The sequence below is a fragment of the Sander vitreus genome, chromosome 4, assembly GCF_031162955.1.
Source record: "Sander vitreus isolate 19-12246 chromosome 4, sanVit1, whole genome shotgun sequence".
Classification (NCBI taxonomy): domain Eukaryota; kingdom Metazoa; phylum Chordata; class Actinopteri; order Perciformes; family Percidae; genus Sander; species Sander vitreus.
In genome coordinates this window covers 22,303,597-22,324,367 of record NC_135858.1, presented here as the reverse complement: position 1 = coordinate 22,324,367, position 20,771 = coordinate 22,303,597, and the positions used below count along the sequence as shown (strand labels likewise).

The window sequence follows — 20,771 nt, the reverse complement described above, 5'->3', positions numbered from 1 at the left end:
TTTTAAGTTTTCTTATTCTGAAAAGAATATTTAAAAAATGTATCAGTCTGTTGGCTGGTCTTTAGTGGCCAAACGTTCATTTAGATGTTCCGCCAGCTGTACTTAGTTGGAACAATACCAGATCTGGGCGATATGGATACATCAAATACTACGATATTTTTGACCAAATACCTCAATGTCAATATTGGGACAATATTATAGGGTTGACTATTGGTGCTTTCCCAAAACATTTACACAATGTGATTTTTAAAAATAATCATCAGTACCATAACTACATTGGTAAAGGCAAATAATAGAACAGCTAGAACAGTCTGGTAAGTTCAGAAGATGTCATCACTTTACTGTAATGTATAGCCTTTAAAACCAGGAAAAGACAACACTTGTCATATAACGATAAACTGACGATATCCAGCCTCATACATCGACATAATACAGATATATTGCCCAGCCCTAATGTATACAACAATACAAAATATAATATTGTTATATTGAAAAGCATTGTTAGAATACATTGTAAAGCTATCAGTGGTGGAAGAACTATGAATACCACACTGTGAAAATACTCCACTGCAAGTAAAGGCCCTGCATTCAAAACCTTAGATATGCAAGTATGAACCTTAAAGTATGTAAGTATTATTATCAGCATAAAGTACGTATAGTATGAAAGTAAAATGATTTATTGTGCAGTAAAATGTTCCCCGTTAGTGTTTTACTATTATATCTTAAAGTTTGTGCTACTTTTTAACTCCTTTACTGTTGGGTAGTTTAATCTTTAGTAATGCATCATATTCTATAAAATCATTAAGGCCGTAGCATCGTTGTCCTGTGAGAACTTTTAATGGCGTCATAAAAACAGCCCCGTTTTCAACTTTGTAACGATGCATTTTCCAGCTGATCCAACGGGCTTTTTAAATACTTTATGTAGCTTAAAAAGTGGGAGGATTATCTTAACACATACTGGCAAACTTCATCCTTCAGTTTATCAGAAATATAAAATCAACATCTGTTTTTGGACAGGAAGCGAATTAAAAAAAATCTAATCTGAAAAGTACCTCAAACTTTCAGATCATTTTGGTGATAAAAGTGGAGTAACAAGTACAATGTTTACTTTTGAAATGTAGTGAAGTAGAGGTATAAGTAGCATTCAATGGAAATACTTAAGTAGGCTTTAACAATAGGCCTACATTGAATATGTAATTAAGTAGCCTAGAGTAACGTTACTTGGGAAAATGTTCCTGTTTTTCTGTCGAGACCAAAATAAATGTCCTAGCAAACCCGTTCCTGTAATGTCTCAAAAGATACAGACAAATGAATCTGATATCAGAATGTTTATTTCCTGGTTACGTTAGTTAACGGCCAGGACTCTGCTGTCTCACAGACATCTTGCACACACCGGGCGAACAACTACATGTGACACAGTAGCCTACCTGCCCTTAAATTCAGAGTTGTAGATTTCCCGAAGTTCCGTTTTGCTGGTGTTAGATGTTCTGTCTCCCAAAAATTCAATGAAGTCAAGTCCGGATTCAAGAGCGTCTTTAAGCGACATGTTGACGTGCCGATGCTGCTGACTATCGACTGACTCATATGAGGAAGTTCATCTGCTCACCAACTATCACCTGAAGTAATGCAGCTGTTGAATGCGCTGGACATTTCCACATGCTAACGTTACGTATTTTGCGCGACATATGTGCGTATACAGCATACAGAAACTAAACTTTTACCTGCATCAAATTATCATTATTTTGTATGTTAAAACGCCGATCATGCGATATATTAATCAGCTATTTCGCGCAGTTTAGCGCAAAATTTGAGCTGGTGAAACGGTTTCCAGCGTCTACCGGAAGGGACCGTCTACAATTGTTGTACACAAGAAAAGCGAAAACACCTCAGCTACAGAACAAAATACATAAACAAAAACGAACAACTTTAGCTTATTCTGTCTTTAAGCGTTCTGTCTTTATATACCTTACAAAGTTTAGCCGAAGTTTAAATTTCCCTCCCCAACTTTTATGACGAGTACTTATCCGCAGAGATTTGTTTTTGTTGACACTCCCTAGGCTGTTTTTGTTTTTTTTAGGCTGTCGTTACTTCATGTATTCATAGACTGTAGAGTCATGTGAGTGGGTGTTTCCATCGATTTCAAGTATAGGCCTATAAAATATTTTATAATACAATATTTTTGTCCACAATCCTCAAATACCTAACTGCATAACGATTCATTTAAGCTTTAATTAATATTGACTGGTAATCTTGGAAATCTCATGCCAAAGGATAAATGATTTGTGAAAAATGACTTGAACAAGTAAGCGATTATCAATGAAGTTTCTGTCGAATAATTATCTATGAATCATGTCATCGATAAATCAACTAATTATGTCAGCTCTAATTAAAATGAAATAGGGATAGAATCTTCATAATTCCAAGTTCACAATAGATACTAAGACCACGGTGCACATAGAAATGGCAGAATATTTTTCACTTACATACGGTTATTGACATGAACCAATAACCAAATATGAAGCAAATACAGATGTAATTTACCAAATGCAGTGCATACTGTGCTTCATTATAAAGCAAGGAATGTAATTTTAGTGGGAATACTAAATTTAATTTCAATTGTTTTTCCTAAAAGCAGCCACCTTTAGTCTAAAGAAAGAGAATGTGTTAGACTGTAAACTTCTCCTCATGTCAATAACCCCCTCAAATTTCCAGAAGAAACATGATGTAAAACACAAATTATTACCATTGCTTGAAGATCATAGTTTTATTTCATGAATAATAAATGTACTTACAGTTTGTATAAAAAATATAGCAAAAGCTAAAGGCAAAGAGCGGGCACATCAATACTTTATCAGTCCAGGAGGGTAAAGAATAATTATCACCGGAAATGTCTCTCGACAACAAAGAAAAGTGGAAGAACTAAACTTCAAGAGGGAAGACAAAACGTGAATGGGAAAAGAAAAAAACATTTATGCTTTGGCTACAACCCTGGGTCGAGAGGGATGCATACATATAAACAGATTGTGTCTCTCAGTCATCGAATTGCATATAGTATTTGCCCTCTGTTAATAAAAAACTATAAGAGGTATTGAAAGCTCTTAAATAATATCAGTTATGTTATAGAGAGTGTAAATTAGTTGCTACATAAAAGTCAAGGGGTTTTGTGAGGATGTGTCCATTTTAAAGCACTGAGGGATCAGAAACTGTGGGTTTAACATGTGACTGAGAATTTGAATAGCAGGGATGACCCAAGCTCTCACAGTGTTACTAAAGGCATTATTTGTTAAAAAATAATATGTTTGCAAATGAGCGACAGTTACATCACTCAATGTCATTGTAAATTGAAGGCATCCCCTCATAGTGCATAACGGAAACTGTCATTCTCTGTAAAAACCCCAAACAAATGTCTCTTTTAGAAGGACATACAGTACGTTACGTTGCGTCACACGTGTTAGCGCGAGCATCAGCTTCTCCCCGATTTGTTTGTCGTAATAGCCTCTGTTCTCTAAGCATTCTGCATCTCCTTGCCAATCTTGTAGCTGAGGATTTTATTCCAGTCAATCTTGGTGCGGGTGACTGGGAGCTGTCTGCGTAAGGCTTTGAACGTGGTGTCCGACATGGTCTGATAGTTCTCACTGATGGCCACCTGAAAGACAACAAAGATAAGTACGTCACTCGTGCTTTCTGTGCCATGATGTCATCTGTCAGTGCCTGTTAGTTGGATGTGTTGTTTGTGATGTTGAATGTTTCCTGTTATTGTTTACTCTGGAAGTATTGATGTTACTATTATGGAAATAATAGAGTAACATTTTTAGTGATGAGCAAGGTATGCGGTCATGCTGATTTTAATCACATTCTAAATGTCTAGTTGACCAATCACATTGCCTGGTCGGATCAACTTGTTGTATAATTTGAATGAAGTTTGCCAAATTTGTCTCAAAAACATGAAAAAAAGGCAATTGATTAATGAATTACTTTTCATTCTGATTTTCCTGTATCATACAGGACATGTTTTGCCAGTGATTTATTATTGAGTTTTATTGTTGACATGTACAGTAGGGTCTAAAAAAAATCTGATTGTGAGAATGATTCAAATTTTTGTTTCTTTTTGGACTTTTTGTGATATTGTTTGAAAATGTATTCGCACTAATCTGTATCGCAATAGTAAAACCTTTTTATTGGCATATGGGAGCCAATCTCGTTAGTCTTAACTCCCACGTACCTGGTATTCATTCTCTGCATCCTCAATAATTTTCACAAGCTTCTTTGCAGTTTGGCTCTCATTCTGCCAAAACATACATTTGTGGGTTAATTAAACAACTTAGACACACATAAATACTCCAAATAAGTCCATTTCATTATTTACTACTTGCTTCTGGATTATCAACGCCACAGACAGTGTTATCTGACACAAACCATGGTTACAGAAGAAACGTCAGCTTCCCAGAGTTTAAAATAGAAAAAAGGGAATATGTTAAATATACTTACAGACACAATCAGTGCTTCCTGTACATCTTTATGGCTGACCAGTTGCACATTTCCATCCTCATAATAATGTACCTGGAAATAAAGACAGAGGAGATGCACACAATAATGAAACAACAACTAATTTCACAGCTAAGCTCATACCACACCATTAATTACTTAACACACCTGTATTTTCAAGACTCCAACCACCTGTGCTGTAGATTGCGAGACACTGAACTTCCATTCAGACCGGCAGCGACCGTTCCTGGAAACAGAAAAAGCAGAGGAGTACACTTGAAAACCAATCCCAAACACACCTAACACAGTAACACGTGACTGCCTCTACGCTGCACCAATATAATTGTCTAAATGAATTTGATTAGAAAGTTTAAAATGAGATCCATATCCTCTCTCAACTGACCAGAAGTTTTTAGGCTCAAATTGATGACTCTCAATACAAGCGATAATGGTCTGCTGGCCATCAATTGTTTTCCCATAAACCTAAAGCAGATAAAACAGGATGAGTGGGTGATTCATTGTGTGTAGTGCTGAACATGGCGGTGCAGGCTGGGAGAGTGATCTCACAGTGCAAACTCCACTGGGGTAATGCTCCTTGACGTAGGCCCTCAGGGCAGAATCACAGGCATCTCTCCATGACCTGAGGGCTGCCTCGCCCTCATGGGGCTTGGGGTCGCTGGCTTCCTTTCTCAGGTGGTCAAATTTGAAGGAGATCTTGTTGTAAGGGTCAAAAAAGCGGCCATTACCCAGGTCTCCATGCTCTGTTATCAGAACCTTCAGGAGAAACAGAGAAACCTGCCGTTACTATACCCGTTTAGTCAGGCATGGTCGTAAATAATGAATAATTGAATAAGGATAACATCTTAGTGGGTTCAATGAGAAACACAAATGATCTAGATTTTTTTTTTTTTTTTTTTTTTTTTTAAGAAAAAGCTTACCTGATCTTCATATCCATCAATTTTGGCAAGGGTGAACTGATCCATGTTGTACTGGGCAAAGGCACTGTACATTAAAAAAAAAGAATACACCCACAATTTGCATGTACATCCAGAATATCATAATTTTATTACATACAAAAATAATAATGAAACTTACTGAGCAGCGCCCTCTCTGAGAAGGTTATCATTGTTGAGCAGTATTCGCACATCTGAAAAGAAGAGTTAACGTTAAAAAAAGAAAAGCATTGACAAATTGTTTCCATGTACATTTAAATGCAGGTAGTCCTACACGTGTCAATCACAAATTAGGCTCACCATTGAAGACTTCATTGAACTCTCCAGGAGGAGAGTGTATCACAAAATTAGCTGCAATACGGACCTAGAAATAGACAAAATATCTTAGTAAGAGGCATCACATTATCACTAAGTACAGAGTACTTATTGGTTCAGTTCCCTTCATATTAAAAGAAATTGTGTTAAGGCAGAATAACAACAGTCTCCTTTAACACTAGCCAAATCTGCTGTATGTTTTTTTTCTGAAAATCTAGCCAATGTTACTCTCCTTTGAGATACTGCAGGTAAGATAAGCAGCCACTAGAGTGAAGCAGAGAGCAGTCTGCTAACTTTCTTGGCCGCTTGTTAGGCTTGTTAGATCTATTTTGGCCACTCCTTAGATGGCAGGCAGGGTATGTCGCCCAAGGGCTTTTCTTAGCAGCCAGTATGCAAGTGTAAGCATGTGGTGTCAAAGCCACAGGGTGAAGAAGTTGTGGCAGGTACTAGTGCTCTCATAAGATAATATACTCAGTAAGGACTGTTAGGTAGTGGAGAGTTAAAAACAATCAGGCAGAGCATAGAAAGGTGGAAGCAAAGTTTAATATCAATAGAGAAGTTGGAATAACCTTTAACCAGTCCTACATCCTAATGCCACATTATAGTGTTGCTGTGCCAGTGATGCCTTCTGTCAGGCAGACAGGCCTCCAGGCTGCAGCTGGCAGTGACCTACAAATGGGCTGTACAGCTGAAAGGGCAGAGGGGCATAACAATGAGTAACCTAGTTTAACTACACTCCCAAATAGTCGCTCCATTCAGAGCCCAGAAAGCACTCCCAGGCTCAGACTCTGATTCTCCACGATGCAGTTCAACAATCTGAGCTTGTGTCTGATAAAGAAATATATATCTAATAAAAGGTTAAAATGGTGGGTTTCAGTGCTTTCAATGCACTGACTTGTTTATGTGTATTTCAAAGGTTCACCGTAGTAATGCTGGAAGGTGTAGGCTCATGTCACACCATCCGTTTTAAGAATGCAAAGCATTATTTTACAACATGTTGCAACATGAGGCAGGGGGAGCAACACCAGTCATTGAAAGCCCCACTAACACCGCAGGAAGACTGCTTCTGCCCCATGAATCTAGTGCAAAAAGTTGCAGGCATACGAGTTAAATACAAAATACCTGCAATCTCGACTAACGTGAGTAACTAACATCAGCTTGATATCAAGACAAGTATACGCAGCTACATTAAATTATAGTAAACTGGGTGTGGGTGGTGTTATGCTGTCCTCATCCTTACTGTAAATGCAGGAAGTAGCTCGACTTCCTTCCATTTAGCATTAGCTTATCATTTTCAATTATTCTAAACTCAATATTCATGTTAAATCAGACATCCAGCTCAACCGTGCGCATGTCATTTATAATCACATGGGCCGGACTCACATAAGTTAGCTAACTTACATTATGTATTTGTGCACAAGAACAACATGCAAGCTCTGAACTGTCAAATACAACACTGCCTTGGTTTAGCTCCACCAACAGCCACCTTATACGGTCCGTTTGGCGATTCATGCTGCAGGAAGTGTTTCATAAAGCACTAATATGTTCAAAGAACAAATGTTAAGGCTAACAGAATATATTACAGTATGAATTTATAAAGTAATACCTTCTCTTCATTGCTGAGCTCTTCGAAATCTGCCATCTTGGCTCACTGAAGTGTTAACAAAGCGACTCTCGGTGTTGCCAGGTATGTGTAACTCCTCCCAGCACAACCAGACGCCCAACAAGGCAAACTGCCCTGTGTGTGTGTGTGTGTGTGTGTGTGTGTGTGTGGGTGTGTGTGTGTGTGTGTGTGTGTGTGTGTGTGTGTGTGTGTGTGTGTGTGTGTGTGTGTGTGTGTGTGAGTTGTCCTGAATATACAATACATTTAATGAAATAGAAACGACTTAGATGAATGTTCGAATGCTTGATGACGAAAACATTGTGTTATAACATGACTTAACTCATAATTTCTATATTTATATATCTTATACAATTAAATACTTTAACATACAAACTAAGCTAGTCTCGCTTGCCAGACCTATCTCCACAGCACCGCGGAATAAAAATACGGTTGACAATATCCCAACCTGGCAACCCTAACGCATTCAAGTAATGTGGGATAGATGGGATGGTCGGGAATGACTTGCGAGTGACCATTCAAGACAGTTGTAGATTAACGTAGAGAATGTCGTGTGAGAGTTAGAAATACTGAATGCCATTGATAATATAGCACTATATATCCATTCAATGCGGGTGTAATTATTTTGACAAATGAAGTTCCGACCCCACCCTTTACAGTTTATGGTCGCGACTGACGTGATTTATCCATGTTTGTTTGGTTTTACGACACACTGTGTTGATATGAATATGTAGGAACTTTTAAAAATGTGATATTTTCGTTGTCGTAAATACGACTTGGATGTAGAGACATGAACTCTATTTGAAACTACTACATGAAACTCTTAATTACGATAACTCCTAAGACATGAATGTGTATCATGCTCTGGACTGATGGATCAAGTGATACACATGATGTAGCATAGGCTAGGCATGGGGAGGGCAATGCTGCTGCTCCTCCTACTACCTTTTATTTATCTTGGCACTTAGCCTTTCCACTGGAATAAACAAAGGTTTCTCAATACCATTATGTATTGAAGTTGAGGTCATCCTATCAAATATATTGGGGTTTAGATTTTATGTAGGCCTATAGGAAAACCTACCAAGATACCAAGGAACCTTAACAAATATTGTTTTTCCAAATTGTATTGACCTCAGACATACACTTCAGTTGTAGTTCTGCCAATTAAATAAGTATATTTAATTGTATCTGTATAGTGAGTTTACAATAACAAATATTTGCAATGAATCACTTCAGTATGGATGAAGGCCTAGGAGAGAACATAATAAAATCTGAATTATTTGGGTTACCTCTACACTGTGAGTTTTTGTGTCCCCCGGAGTTTAACAGATGAATGTGAATCCTCAATAGAACCACAGTTGAAAGGTGGTGATAAACACTGGATGTCTGTAGAGCCTGAGGCAGAAGATCCCATCTGTGGAAAATACAGACTGTGGATTTGAGAAAAGGATGATAGAATATAGGGGTGGGGGGAAAAATCAATACAGCATAGTATCGCAATATTTTTCGTGGCGATGCTGTGTCGATACACAGACGCCAAGTATCGATCTATTATTATATATGTGTTGGTCAGTTTGTCTGCTCGACAATCCCATTTTGCAGCAATAAAATTGAAGTGAGATGAAAAAACAGAGAAATGTTTTTAGATAAAACAGATGTTGACAAAGTTTCCTTTTGGGGACATCATTTGAAATTGGGAAAAATAAATATAAAAACAAATAAATAAAAAAAATTGCAATACATCGCAGAATATTGCAATATGTTTAAAATCGCAATAATATCGTATCGTGACATAAGTATCGTGATGATATTGCATCGTGAGGCCTCTGGTGATTCCCACCCCTAATAGAATAGTGATGCTATACGCTATTGCAAAAGAAAGGCTTGAGAAATACAAATTAGAGAGAGTGAAACTAAATCATACTTAGAACATTGAAAAAGTCTTCACCATTCATCGAATGGTGAGACCATGGACACTCCACATGTGGCGTTTAAGGACACAATGTTGCGCAGAATCAACTCTGAATGAGAAGGATGACCCCAAAGAAGAATAGAAGATTTGAGCAGGATGCTGCTGCAGTGGAACAGGCTGTCACTGTATGAGCAGATTGTTGACAAGCATAAATGCTCCCTGTGTGGTAATGCAGTAGAGCTGGTTACTACTCATTCATGCAAGGCACAAGTGGCTCCATAGTTTCAAAATCTGTCTGCCTGCCTGCAGCATAACTGTCCACGCTACCAGTCAGTACAAGTTTGACGATGTTGTGATTATGCTTTGGCTGAGGGGATAGCCTACTTTAACACAAGCTTAAGGAATTCCCTCAACTACTTCATATGGACAAATACAGATACATGTCGGAGAATGTCAAAATGCATTATGCACACTGTTTTAAACATTTATTTATTTATTTCTTTGCCTTAAAAGAAGGTGTGTTTAGTAAATCGTGTGTATACAGACTGTATGTGTGCTACTGTTTATATTTGCATAAACAATGATAGCAGAAATACATAATACTTGTAGCAGAAACACTGTATGTATGAAATGTTTTTTAGGCATGCCGTGTAATTTAAGAAATTAGAATGTGGGGCAAAAGGAAACAGTATCGACAGGGTTTAACACACCAGATTTTACAAGTGTGCGATGCCTACGTTCAATAATAGTTGTGTCCGCAGAAGAAGAGCTAATTTAAATATGTAATGAAACAGGTTTAATATCCAGAATATAACTTCTTTATAAAGGGTTTTTTTTTTTTTAAATTGGTGTTGGTTGTTTAAAGTCATGATGTTACCATAGGGATGTTACACACCCCGCATTTTTACAGGATGGTAGGGGAAGAACCCGCCCTACTCTCCCTCTGAATGGCTAGTACTCGTTGCCTGCTCTGATGGGATTGGTTATGTTTAGGCAAAAGGAGTGGGATTGGTTATGGTTAGGGTCAGGGTTAGCCAATCAGGGATGAGTTCCCTAATGAATATTCATGAGTCTTCCCCTACCATCCTGCAAATAAAAAAAAACTCGCCGCCGGCACAGTAGGTGCCGGCAAACACAGCCCAGCCCGCCAATGAGAGAGAAGAAGAAGAAGAAGAAGAAGCAGAAGCAGAAGCAGAAGAAGAAGAAGAAGAAGAAGAAGAAGAGCCGTAAAGTAGAAGCCTATTGTGAGAGGGGGGGTAGCCGAATCGCCAGGACCGATCTGTGGCATTGAGAGGCTGTAAACGGAGATAAAATCCACATTGAAGGTTAGTAAAGAGTTACTCTGCTGTATGTAATGTAACGACACGCGCTGAAAAATCGTATAACGTTACGTTACCTCCGTGTAGTTGGCTCTGTCGCTAAAAAGCTAGCTGTGCGGTTTCAAGATAACAGGTATGCTACTGTTAGCTAACGTTTCTAGCTAGCTAGCTAACAGCCAACTTCAACCTGGCTACGTGTAGCTACATTGTAACCACATATGTTAGCGCACCAAGAAAACACTAAAACTAAACATACATTATGTGATCTCTTATCACAGATCACATAATGTGATGATCCGTTACCACAACCGGTGCTGTAAAGTGAGCGAGATGCACGCCATTTGCAGCGCGACCGGTGTGAGTTCCGCTCGCCGAGAACAGCGTGGACGCTCACAGCAAAGCGAAAACCACCAGACATTGTAATTGTAATTCGTAGTATTGGGCGAATTAAGCTTAGGGGCCTTCTGGCTATTTGGGGCTTCAAACGCAGCAACCAAAGTGACATGGTGGCTTGTAAAACTTGGCTTGTGTGATTTTTTTTTTTTGAATGGTTTTAGTCTCATATGTGCAATCCTGCGTGTTATAATCAAATCTGTAATGCTTCTGATCAGAAGTGCTGCATTTAATGTAGAATAGGTATTGTGCAATATGGTACTGTGAGTGAATGAATGAATGATCCAAAAAGCCTAAACATTTTACCTTTTTTGTATACAGTCTATGGTTTTTACCTTAATTTATCTTATTGGTCTATTTAAGCTCATTGTCATGTGATGTGTTCTTGTTTATTTTTATGCCTCAAAAAATAGAGCATTCTTTGGATTTTTATAATAAATGCAAACTTATGGTTTTCAAAATGTTTTGTTTTTGCTTTGCAACAGTAATCAGTGAAGCTACTACAGACATCTTAGGGCGTTTTGAGGTGATTAATTTCCTAAACTGTTAACTGGATATTGAAAACTTTCTTTCTTTTCAGAGCTTGGGGGTTTAAATTCTGTGGACACAGATTGCAGAGCATCCAGGTTCAAGTTAAGGTATGTAAAGGGCAGTTCCCTAAAAAGCATAATGTAAATTACCTCCGACCTTAAATGTAATGTAGGCTAACACCAATGCCTTCACTTTCTAATGTCAGTTTTTAATATGGTGTGTGTTGGTACTGAAAACATCTAGAGATTCTCTTTTGCATGTTATATTGCAACCCGGTCTCACGGCAGTTCGTGAAATGGTCACGTTATTTAATCTATTGATTCGTGTTCACAGGGACGTTTTTCTCGGGGGTTTTTTTCGTGGTGGCCAGCACGAAAATCTAAAGTAATGTATTTCAATGGGAAGCATATTTCGTGATCATACCACGAATACAGTATAGTAGTAGGAAAAGCCGAAAATCCGCATAGGGAGGTTAGTCGGGATGGGTCAAACAATGCAGTCAATACAGATTTTCACCCGGGAGACAGGGGATCGCGTCCTGCGTGTGGCATTTTTGTTTTCCTAATTACAACCGTCGTGTTATTGTCGCGCGGCCGTCTCCCGGCGTGTGAGGCGTCCTTTCCCCCGTTGTTTTTTTTCCGAAACCCAACCTCTGAATAGATTGTTCCCATCCCAAAAAAACGAGATAAACGTGTTATTGTACACAAATCAATAGATTAAAAATAACGTGACAATTGCACGAACTGCCGTGAGACTGTGTTGTATATTGTGCCATGTTGGCCACTTAAAGACCTCAACTTATCCTGAAAACTTTTTTTAAGATCGTTGATTTCTTTGACGAAAGAAAACCTTTTGTGTTTTGGCATTTTCAAGGTGATTTTTAAGCCCATGATTTCATTTCATCACTGCGAAATTTCCTCAAGATGTTTTTACCATTTCAAGAGAAGAGGATGAAATGCCTCACTTCGATTTGTAGGAAACACTGTTGGAGAATTGTCTCCACTGCTATTTTAGTGAACTCATGCAGACCATTTTAACGTTGTGGAGGCAAGAATTTCATAACTGTTCATCACGCTGCACAGTTGACGCACTGTGGGTATCTGTGCGATTTGCTCCACTCTCTTTCACAACTTCAGTATAACATTTTAGATTTTGTTTTGCGTGAAATGTTCGCTGCTTTATGTTGCATACCGTGAAATGTGTGTTTTCAACAACTTAAAGCGATTCTTTAATGGTTTCGAGGGGCATAAAATGGAAGCGTATGCTCGCTGGTTTAACATGTAAAGAGTCATGGTGCATTTAATGTCATAGTTAAATCTAGTCTATACTAAAACAACAATTTAACATGGCACAGTCTCTTGTGTGCCATTTTATACAGGGTATACCACATAACCCTAGGACAAAACATGTTGAAAGCCCAGCAAGTGCACATTTGGTCGATCAGTTGCAGGAATGGCTCATCTGCGATACTTTATGAACTTAAATCCGCGTCAAGCTAAAGACCTTTCCAAACCACAATGGGTGTAGTTAAATTGTGGGCTAGTTATGCAAGGCTTTCACATCCCTGCCCAATGGAAAATCGAGACGGAAGTCCATTGCATCTCCACATTTGCGTGGTGGATTTACATTTGCGTTGGTTAATATGCTCAGCATTAACCATACACTGCTGTCCTCTGTCCCATAATTCAAGGCACACTCTCACACAGTACGTAAAGGTCCAGTTCAACGGTATATCCAATAAAAGTGCAAGTGAGCAACGGAGAAATGCAGGACACATTAAAAAAAAAAAATTTTTAACACAAGGTTTCGGATGAATTTGCGATTTCACCAGCGCGATTTGTTTCAAATTTTGATTTGCAACATTTGTGAATGATTTTCCCACAGCATTTCCATTGTCTGAACTGATATGATTTTGCAACTTCTGCTCTGCTAAAACTTCTCATCTTTCCAAGGGATTTGATCTCTTCTCTTAACTCACTGACATGTTTCAGGACCGTGGACGACAATTTAAAGACACTTATTAATGAACAACCAAACTTTTTTTTTTGAAGCATTTGAGACGCACAAAGAAAAACCAGTAAACCCTTTTGGATCGAGTCATGTCTCGCCGAAGAAGCCGCAGCGCATCACCGGGCCGTTTTTCTCGCACTTGCAGCAGTAATGATCCGAGAGAAATGGAGAGACGAATTTTTGTTGGGAATTTGCCGACCTCGGACATGGAAAAGAAGGATTTGGAAGACCTGTTCAGCCCATATGGGAAGATAGTCGGTCAGTAAAACACCATACAAGCAATACGTTTAATTCATGACAATTTCAATCATGTCTGGCATTAAGCATCACAAGTCGTGTCATGAAATGCAAGCATGTAAAATGCGTAATAATGTCCCTACTGATAATTTTGTGGGTAAATGGGTAGGTATCCAAAATGTTCTTCAAAATGATCCTAAGTCTGTACCACTTAAAATGTTCCTCTTCCAGGCGTGTCCATGTTTCGTGGGTTTGGATTTGTACAATTTGAACGTGTTGAGGAAGCCGAAGCTGCAAAGTCTGCCCAAAAGGGTCGAATATATAAAGGTTATAAAATAGGTAAGCCTTACCTGCAGTGGGTGTGATTGTATGGCCAAAGAGGATAGGATGTTATTAGTTTACAGCGAGCAACGAAACCATGTTATTGAAAGTTATACCATTTTTGTTTTGTTTTTTGTGGAAACTTTTGATGATTGAGCATGGTAGTTAGTGTTAATCCTGAAGATCATCTGGATTTGTTTAATTAAAAATTCCAGCAAAGACAAAGTAGCAAATATGCAATCTTAATTAATAATCCTTACAAATGTTTTTTTTTTTCTGTTTAGCCCTATGCTTGCCCACAAGTAACCTCCCAAAGTGCAGGTTGTGTGATTTGACCTACAACTCATCAAAATGAATGATTTTTCTACTTAACCTTTTCTTTTTGTAGACATGTTACATTATTGGCATACAAAGCAAATAAACAGTGCATCATTAAATGTTGGCAAAGCCTGAATCTCTGAAATCTTTCATTTGCAAAACCTGTCGGAATTTTCTTCATCATGGATTTAAATGCGTCACTAAAGTCGAGTATTTGTAGTTTCTGAAGTCTGAATTTAAAGTTGAAATTTGACTTTAAACGTTCAAGCTTTGCTAGTGTTTAGCCACCTTTTAAGGTTAGGAAAGAACTCCCTTCATTTCTTCGTCTTAAACTCAATTCGACAGATTTGGCAACAGGATTTGCTGCATTTTGACTCTCGTCCAATTTGGATTTTCGAGCTTGGATATTGGAGCGCAGTTTCATTTGGATCGTGGAAGTATTGACGCGGCCACTCCATTTTGCGTGAAAACTTGAGCTGGTTTACATGTCACTGTTATGTTCAACGTTTGGATTGATTTATTTTCAGATGTAAATATGGCAGTGGAGCGACGACAAGCTAAACTTCAATCCCAGCAGAGCCCTCCACGAAGGTAAAGTAACGTGAAATAGGTGTGAAGAACTACCATCACCTCTGAGGTGCCCGTAAACAAAAAAAAAACTAAAGCGTATCTTTTCCTCAACTGTGATTTCCACGAGTGGTGAAGTCTGCTTAATGGAAGCTGTCGTACCATTAGATGGGCTTAAGATTGTTCATGGGACAGTCAATATTTCACCCTTAATTTACATTTCCAGATGTTGAAATAAAGAAAATGGCCACATGAATGTAATTTAAAGTGTCTGTCTCAAAGATTCTTGCCATATGCTTTTTCAACGCTCATGTTCTTGGTGTGGTTTTGTCCCGCATTTCATAGCTAAAATATGCAACTTTCCAGCTGAAGGAAACCTAATGCTAGTCCCACCCTGCCCCATATCTATTATGTACATTAATGGCCTTTAACTAATTGGGTGTGTACATGAAACTGTATTTAGTCCGAGGAACAGACGGATGCAATGCTTATCCACAACGGATGATTAAGTACACGCCACAAAACATCCCACACATCATTGGGAAGTTTATTTCGGGGAGTTTTGGGTATGGGGTCGGGCATTCACACACAGGATCACATGTGTGTCACATTATGTGTATGATCCTCATTTTAATATGAATGTAAAATTGTTGTGCAACACCTTAAACTGCTGAGAGGTCCATTCTTAGTTTGAATTCTGCTAGATCAAACAACAATTGTGGAGAGCATATTGAATAATGGCCATGTGTATCCAAGCCTAAAGGCAACAGAAGAGTGAGCACCCATCCACCTTTTTAACACGAAAACTTCAAACGGCACTTAACGTGACCGCCACTTGGATACACCTCGGCCACTTTGCATTGTTAGGAACTCTGGTCAAAGTCTCAAGTTTTCCATTTCTACGGTTTGCTTAGAAATGTCTTTGATATGTAAACAGTTGAATTGTTTGTGCAATTTGCAAAGGTGAGATGAATAACTTGTACTAGACCTCTACTGTCAAACTTTCGTTCTATTTTCTTGACAATGTCAACCAAACATTTTTGTAGCATTTTTCTAACCCCATAGCTGAAGAACCAACTGCTAATTATCACAAGCAAATTGTGCTAAATGCCCAAAATAAACCACCTTGTTCAAAAAAGTTAAACAGCCATGGTACTTGTGTATTTTTAGAGCTGGATTTATGGTCAATGGAGCTCAAATGGTCGACAAATCAATACTGTTGTGTACGCGGAGCACTGGACGTTTTCAAAAGATCGTTGTTGAAAAGACTTATCGGAATCGCCTCCTGGATTGAATTTCTGTTAGTTCTCTTTGCGAACACAATAGCTGCCTTCACTTTGCTCTGCTTCGGTTGTGTGAATATTTTTTTTATATATATTCCATCTTTTTAATATTCAATAAATACAGGGATTTTACAGTACCAACTGTAGTAGGCCTGTCCTCACCAGTCATGGACCGAGGTTCCCATTACCCTTTTGTGTTATTTAATAGGCAGGATAAACTCCAATCGTCCTTGCACTAATTGAGAACCTTTCTCTCAGGGCCCCGTATGGCAGTTATGGGGACAGCAAAGAACCCCGACCCCGGTCACGCTCACCGGTTTATGGACGGGAGAGCCGTGAAGGGCGTGAGCCTCGGGAGAGCCGTGATGGGCGGGAGTCTCGGGACAGCCGTGATGGGAGGGACCCGGGTAGAGAGTCGAGGCCAGGTGGCCACTCTCGTGACCATGATTACCGGTACCGTAGCTCGGAGAGCAGAGACAAAGAACCCAGAGGCCCAGAACCCAGAGGCCCAGAACCCAGAGGCCCAGAGTCACGTGATCCTGCATACAGGTGACTACTGACAGCCCATTAGTTGGAAGTCCCGGATTAAGTGCTTACATTTTTATCTGAACCTGAAATGTTGCCATACAGCAGAGATGACTATGACCGATACTACCGCAGTGGCAGTGGTGCAGAAGACTTTTATCGGAGGAAGGATGAACCCTTCAGGGACCCTTACAGAGATCCCTGGAACGGACGCCGTGAGCCAGAGGGTATGTGTATTACAGTGAACATGCCAAATTCTGTTAAGTTACTCTTAGTTGATTAAGTATGATTAACTAGTATTATTACTAGTAGTATGTAATGGTGTTAAATTGTAAAAATGTATCTTAATTTTTCTTGGATAGATTGGGTTTTTTATTATTTGAATATACACACTCTAGCAGTTTCTTTGTTCTAACATTCCATAAGTTATTTCTGTAGGTTCGGTTATCACTTTTACTGCATTTTGCTAACTAGCTTCGTGTTCCCGATGTGATGACACGGCACCATTACTTGACACAGCAGGCACAACCGAGGGCCTCGTACAACCAAACCTAAATTATTTCTTTGTTTAACCATATTATTTAAACTACATATTTCGAGATGAAGATGTAGGTCCTTTTTTATTGAAAAATGTTTTGCACAACTGCAGTATTTATAGTATGTCAGGGTTGAATCAGGAATTACCTTTTAGGCTTTATTAGAAAGTAGATTTTAAAGTCAATTTTAGAATTGTATTCAACTGCTGAACATTTTACTGACATTTTCCAGTCGCCTCCAACCTCTCCTCAACAGTAGATGATCGTGCTCGACCAGAAGAGCGCCGGCGTAATGAATTGTATCGACAGTACTATGAAGAACTCCAGCGGCGCTACGACACTGACCGTCCTGTTGACTGCTCTGTGATTGTCGTCAACAAGGCGCAAAAGTATGTCCACTCTCTGTTGTTTACTGGAAACACAAATGTTGGCCCAGAAACCTCCTCTGTAAATGTTTGACCAGTACATGGCATATTTTCATATCGCTCCTGTGTTTTTGTTTGCCTGTGTGTACTTGTGCTCCGAAAACAACTGTAGGGAGTATGCTGAGACGGTCGGGCGGAAAGTCCGTGATTTGGGCATGGTGGTGGATCTGATCTTCCTCAACACAGAAGTCTCACTAACCCAGGCACTGGAGGATGTAGGCCGAGCTCGCACTCCCTTTGCCATCATCATTACCCAGCAGCACCAGGTCCACCGGTCCTGCACTGTTAACATCCTGTGTGGCACACCGCAAGGTAATGCCAGAAGATTGTATGCATCTATTGGTTGGTAGGGTCACTTTTGATCCCTCCAATAACAAAGAGCACAGCATTTCAAAGGTGCATCTATTTTGTTGGTAACACACTAAGCTTTCTTGTGCTTTTATTGCCGTAGAGCATCGGAACATGCCAATGCAGGACGCCATGATGCTGGTTGCCCACAATTATGACACGTACAAAGTTGAAAACCGCGAAAAAGAACGCGAGGAGATTGCCAGAAAGGCTGCCAAGATGGCGGACAGTGTATTACTCAGGGAGCCTGACAGAGAGGGCCACCCTGTTTCTGTGCTCACCGCCATCACACTGCTGTCTGAAAACAGGTATCTGGTTTAATATCTTTAAAATGAAAGTGTTGTAACGTCTTGAATGGGGAAAAATAAAAGATTGGAGCTGTGGGTGGAGAATGTAAAATTAGGGCTGGGCGATATGGCCTAAAAATATTTTTTTTTTCTCCCCCTACTTAAAATCAATCTGCAGATGACAAAGAAATTGTTCAAAACAAGTTTTAACTTTATTTTGCTTTGACTCATACGCGCGCACACACACACACACGGGGCTATATATTCAACAACAACAACAACAACAAAACGGATGCGTGAGATAAAGCTGTTTTCACACATACAGGTAATTCACTTCTCGTTCCTCGCTAAAAGTTCAAATCATTTTAACGTTATTGTGCAACCTTGCCCCTATTTTCACCTGTTGCTGAGTAATGTACATTAACATCCCATGGTCTCTTGAATGTAGCATGCCTGTAGCAAGCTCCTTGGTAGTAACTAGCGGTAAAAACAAACGTTGTAGAGGATGTTAAGTTAAACAAATTGATGTTAACTACACATTCGAGTTAATCGATGAAATCGATTTATCGCCCAGCCCTATGTAAAATGTAATGTAAGTTTCAGTGATACCTCAACTTCTGTTTCCATGTTGTACTTCCTTTTGGTTTCTCACACATTGTTTTTAAAAAAACTCCACACTTGGAATCATTTTCTTTTCTGTGTGGTTGTGGTAGATTTGTAACACCAGAGGAAATGGATGGTCTCATTGCCTACCTGACGGACAAAAGAACCCGGCTGCTACGAAGCGCTGCAGACCCTCTTGCAGGTAAGATGAAAGTATCCTATTTTAAAGGATTAGTATGAAATGTCCTCTTTGTCACTAGTCTTCCAATGCAGCTTAGCAAGGAAATGGTCTGTGAAAATGTAAGCACTAAAAATAATCTAAATTTGGAAGATACCCACTTTAATTATCTATCTCAGATTGCTAAAAGCTCCATTAACTTCTGCTCAACTTCACAATGCATTTTTATACAGACTCCCACATCTTTACATTGGAATTGTGATAGAGATTTCTTTACTCGGGTAGAATGCAGGAGCTAATGAGGATCCTAAACAAACAAACAAATAAATTCTCGCCCAGTATAGATATAAAATGTATTCAATGTGGATGCAAGGTTTCTATTAACGTAGACTTAAAAAAATGGTACTTTGTAAACTATTATTGTTCTCCTATGGTAGAATTATTTAATTATTGCTTCCATTTTTCTCTGTTGAGAAACAGGAGCTTTGTCTGTTGAATATCTAGTAGTAGCAGCAGCAGCAGCAAATTCTAACCAAACCTTTCACCTTACAGCTACAGTCCATGCTGCGGCTCCTGCAGCAGTACACCATGACGTTCCGCCCTCAGCCGCAGGACTGCCACCTGCATCCCATTCTACTCGCACACCAGCACAGACCAGCCACCTCGGCTTATCGGCTGCTTCAGGCGCCTCAGCTAACCCCAGCCATCAGCAGGAGCTGCAGGCTAAAATCCTCAGCCTGTTCAACAGCGGTAGCGGGGTTTCAGCAGGCGCTGGTGGACCACCCTCCACCTCTCAGCCACAGGCCTACAGCTCCCTTGGCCCACCCCCGTCCCAGAACCCAGCCCGCCCACCCATGCCTGGCCCTCCTGCAGTTGGATCCCAGGGTTATGGCACCCCACCTGGCCGCATGCAAGTCCCACCCGGTGTTCAAAGACCCCCCACCTCTGCTTCAGGTATTAATTTTGACAACCCAAGTGTACAGAAAGCGCTGGACACCCTCATTCAGAGTGGACCATCTCTCAACCATCTGGTGGGCCCTGCTGGCTCACAGCAGCCACCCCCAAGGTCTGCACCCGGCATGGGCCAGATCCCACCTATGTCCATGTATCCCCGACATTACTGATAGGTTGTAGTGAATTCATTACTTCTCCTAATGTGAGGTCCTCTTCTCACTGTGACACAAGTAGACACCACATCAATTCTCTGTGCAGTGAATTTACCAGCTGTGAGTAGGAAGATTGGAAGGTTGGATCTTTTGTAAGCTTTTAATCCTTTTTTATTTTATTTTTTTTTTTAATTCTGAGTATTGTGTTCAGTTGATTAAATTTGACAACTTGTCCAGACTTTGTAATGGTCTGTATTTTCAATTATTAGCCAGAAGATAATTCTTCTTCTTACATGTAAGTTAAACTGAGGCAAAGTTGCATGTGCAAAGTACACTATACTTTGGTTTATGATGGACTCCTTAGTTCTTTTCCAACCATGATCGATTGTGTTTTATAGTTAACAGTGTCTTTTTAATTTGTAACACTTTCATTGTCAAAACAAGACATAATTAAAAACTCCACACAATTGTAGTAATAAAATGGTATTGTTTATTGCA

The 20,771-nt window shown here is 39.5% G+C and overlaps 3 protein-coding genes across 13 annotated transcripts in view; 1 reads left to right on the top strand and 2 right to left on the bottom strand.

Annotated features, from left to right (window-relative positions):
* The window catches only part of mov10a (Mov10 RNA helicase a), a 17,359-nt gene extending 15,517 nt beyond the window's left edge, over nt 1-1,842 (bottom strand). The window contains exon 1 of the mRNA XM_078249037.1: nt 1,428-1,842. Within this exon, the coding sequence (XP_078105163.1) occupies nt 1,428-1,546 (119 nt within the window). The 5' untranslated portion in view covers nt 1,547-1,842. The remainder of the gene's footprint in view (nt 1-1,427) is intronic.
* Nucleotides 1,843-2,749: 907 nt separating this feature from the next.
* LOC144517141 (F-actin-capping protein subunit alpha-1) lies at nt 2,750-7,468 on the bottom strand. The gene is made up of 10 exons (XM_078249036.1): nt 7,360-7,468; nt 5,739-5,802; nt 5,581-5,632; nt 5,424-5,487; nt 5,053-5,259; nt 4,889-4,968; nt 4,654-4,732; nt 4,489-4,560; nt 4,223-4,285; nt 2,750-3,646 (listed from the first exon to the last, which is right to left on the bottom strand). The coding sequence occupies exons 1-10, from the start codon at nt 7,393-7,395 to the stop codon at nt 3,506-3,508; spliced, it is 858 nt and encodes a 285-aa protein (XP_078105162.1). The 5' UTR covers nt 7,396-7,468; the 3' UTR covers nt 2,750-3,505.
* A 3,053-nt stretch (nt 7,469-10,521) lies between these two features.
* ncoa5 (nuclear receptor coactivator 5) lies at nt 10,522-20,771 on the top strand. 11 transcript variants are annotated; one of them, XM_078249021.1, is made up of 12 exons: nt 10,522-10,611; nt 11,579-11,636; nt 13,581-13,797; nt 14,008-14,115; nt 14,943-15,006; nt 16,524-16,814; nt 16,899-17,017; nt 17,559-17,715; nt 17,834-18,063; nt 18,203-18,407; nt 19,100-19,191; nt 19,720-20,771. In XM_078249021.1, exons 3-12 carry the CDS (start codon nt 13,629-13,631, stop codon nt 20,289-20,291), a joined length of 2,007 nt encoding a protein of 668 aa, XP_078105147.1. In that variant the 5' UTR covers nt 10,522-10,611; nt 11,579-11,636; nt 13,581-13,628; the 3' UTR covers nt 20,292-20,771. The 11 variants fall into 11 exon arrangements, with proteins under 11 accessions (XP_078105147.1, XP_078105153.1, XP_078105152.1 ...); XM_078249027.1 differs by having other exon boundaries at nt 16,896-17,017; nt 17,586-17,715; nt 17,864-18,063; XM_078249026.1 differs by having other exon boundaries at nt 16,896-17,017; nt 17,586-17,715; nt 17,861-18,063.

Excerpts from the sequence above, each read along its gene's own strand:
- LOC144517141 (XM_078249036.1), bottom strand. The coding sequence starts at position 7,395 with ATGGCAGATTTCGAAGAGCTCAGCAATGAAGAGAAG. Across the intron at positions 5,633-5,738 it reads GTTCAATGAAGTCTTCAATG|ATGTGCGAATACTGCTCAAC; the intron begins GTGAGCCTAATT and ends TCTTCTTTTCAG. Across the intron at positions 4,969-5,052 it reads ACCCCAGTGGAGTTTGCACT|GTTTATGGGAAAACAATTGA; the intron begins GTGAGATCACTC and ends TATCTGCTTTAG.
- ncoa5 (XM_078249020.1), top strand. The coding sequence starts at position 13,629 with ATGTCTCGCCGAAGAAGCCGCAGCGCATCACCGGGCCGTTTTTCTCGC. Across the intron at positions 15,007-16,523 it reads CAGCAGAGCCCTCCACGAAG|GGCCCCGTATGGCAGTTATG; the intron begins GTAAAGTAACGT and ends CCTTTCTCTCAG. Across the intron at positions 17,716-17,833 it reads GTCGTCAACAAGGCGCAAAA|TGTGTACTTGTGCTCCGAAA; the intron begins GTATGTCCACTC and ends TTTGTTTGCCTG.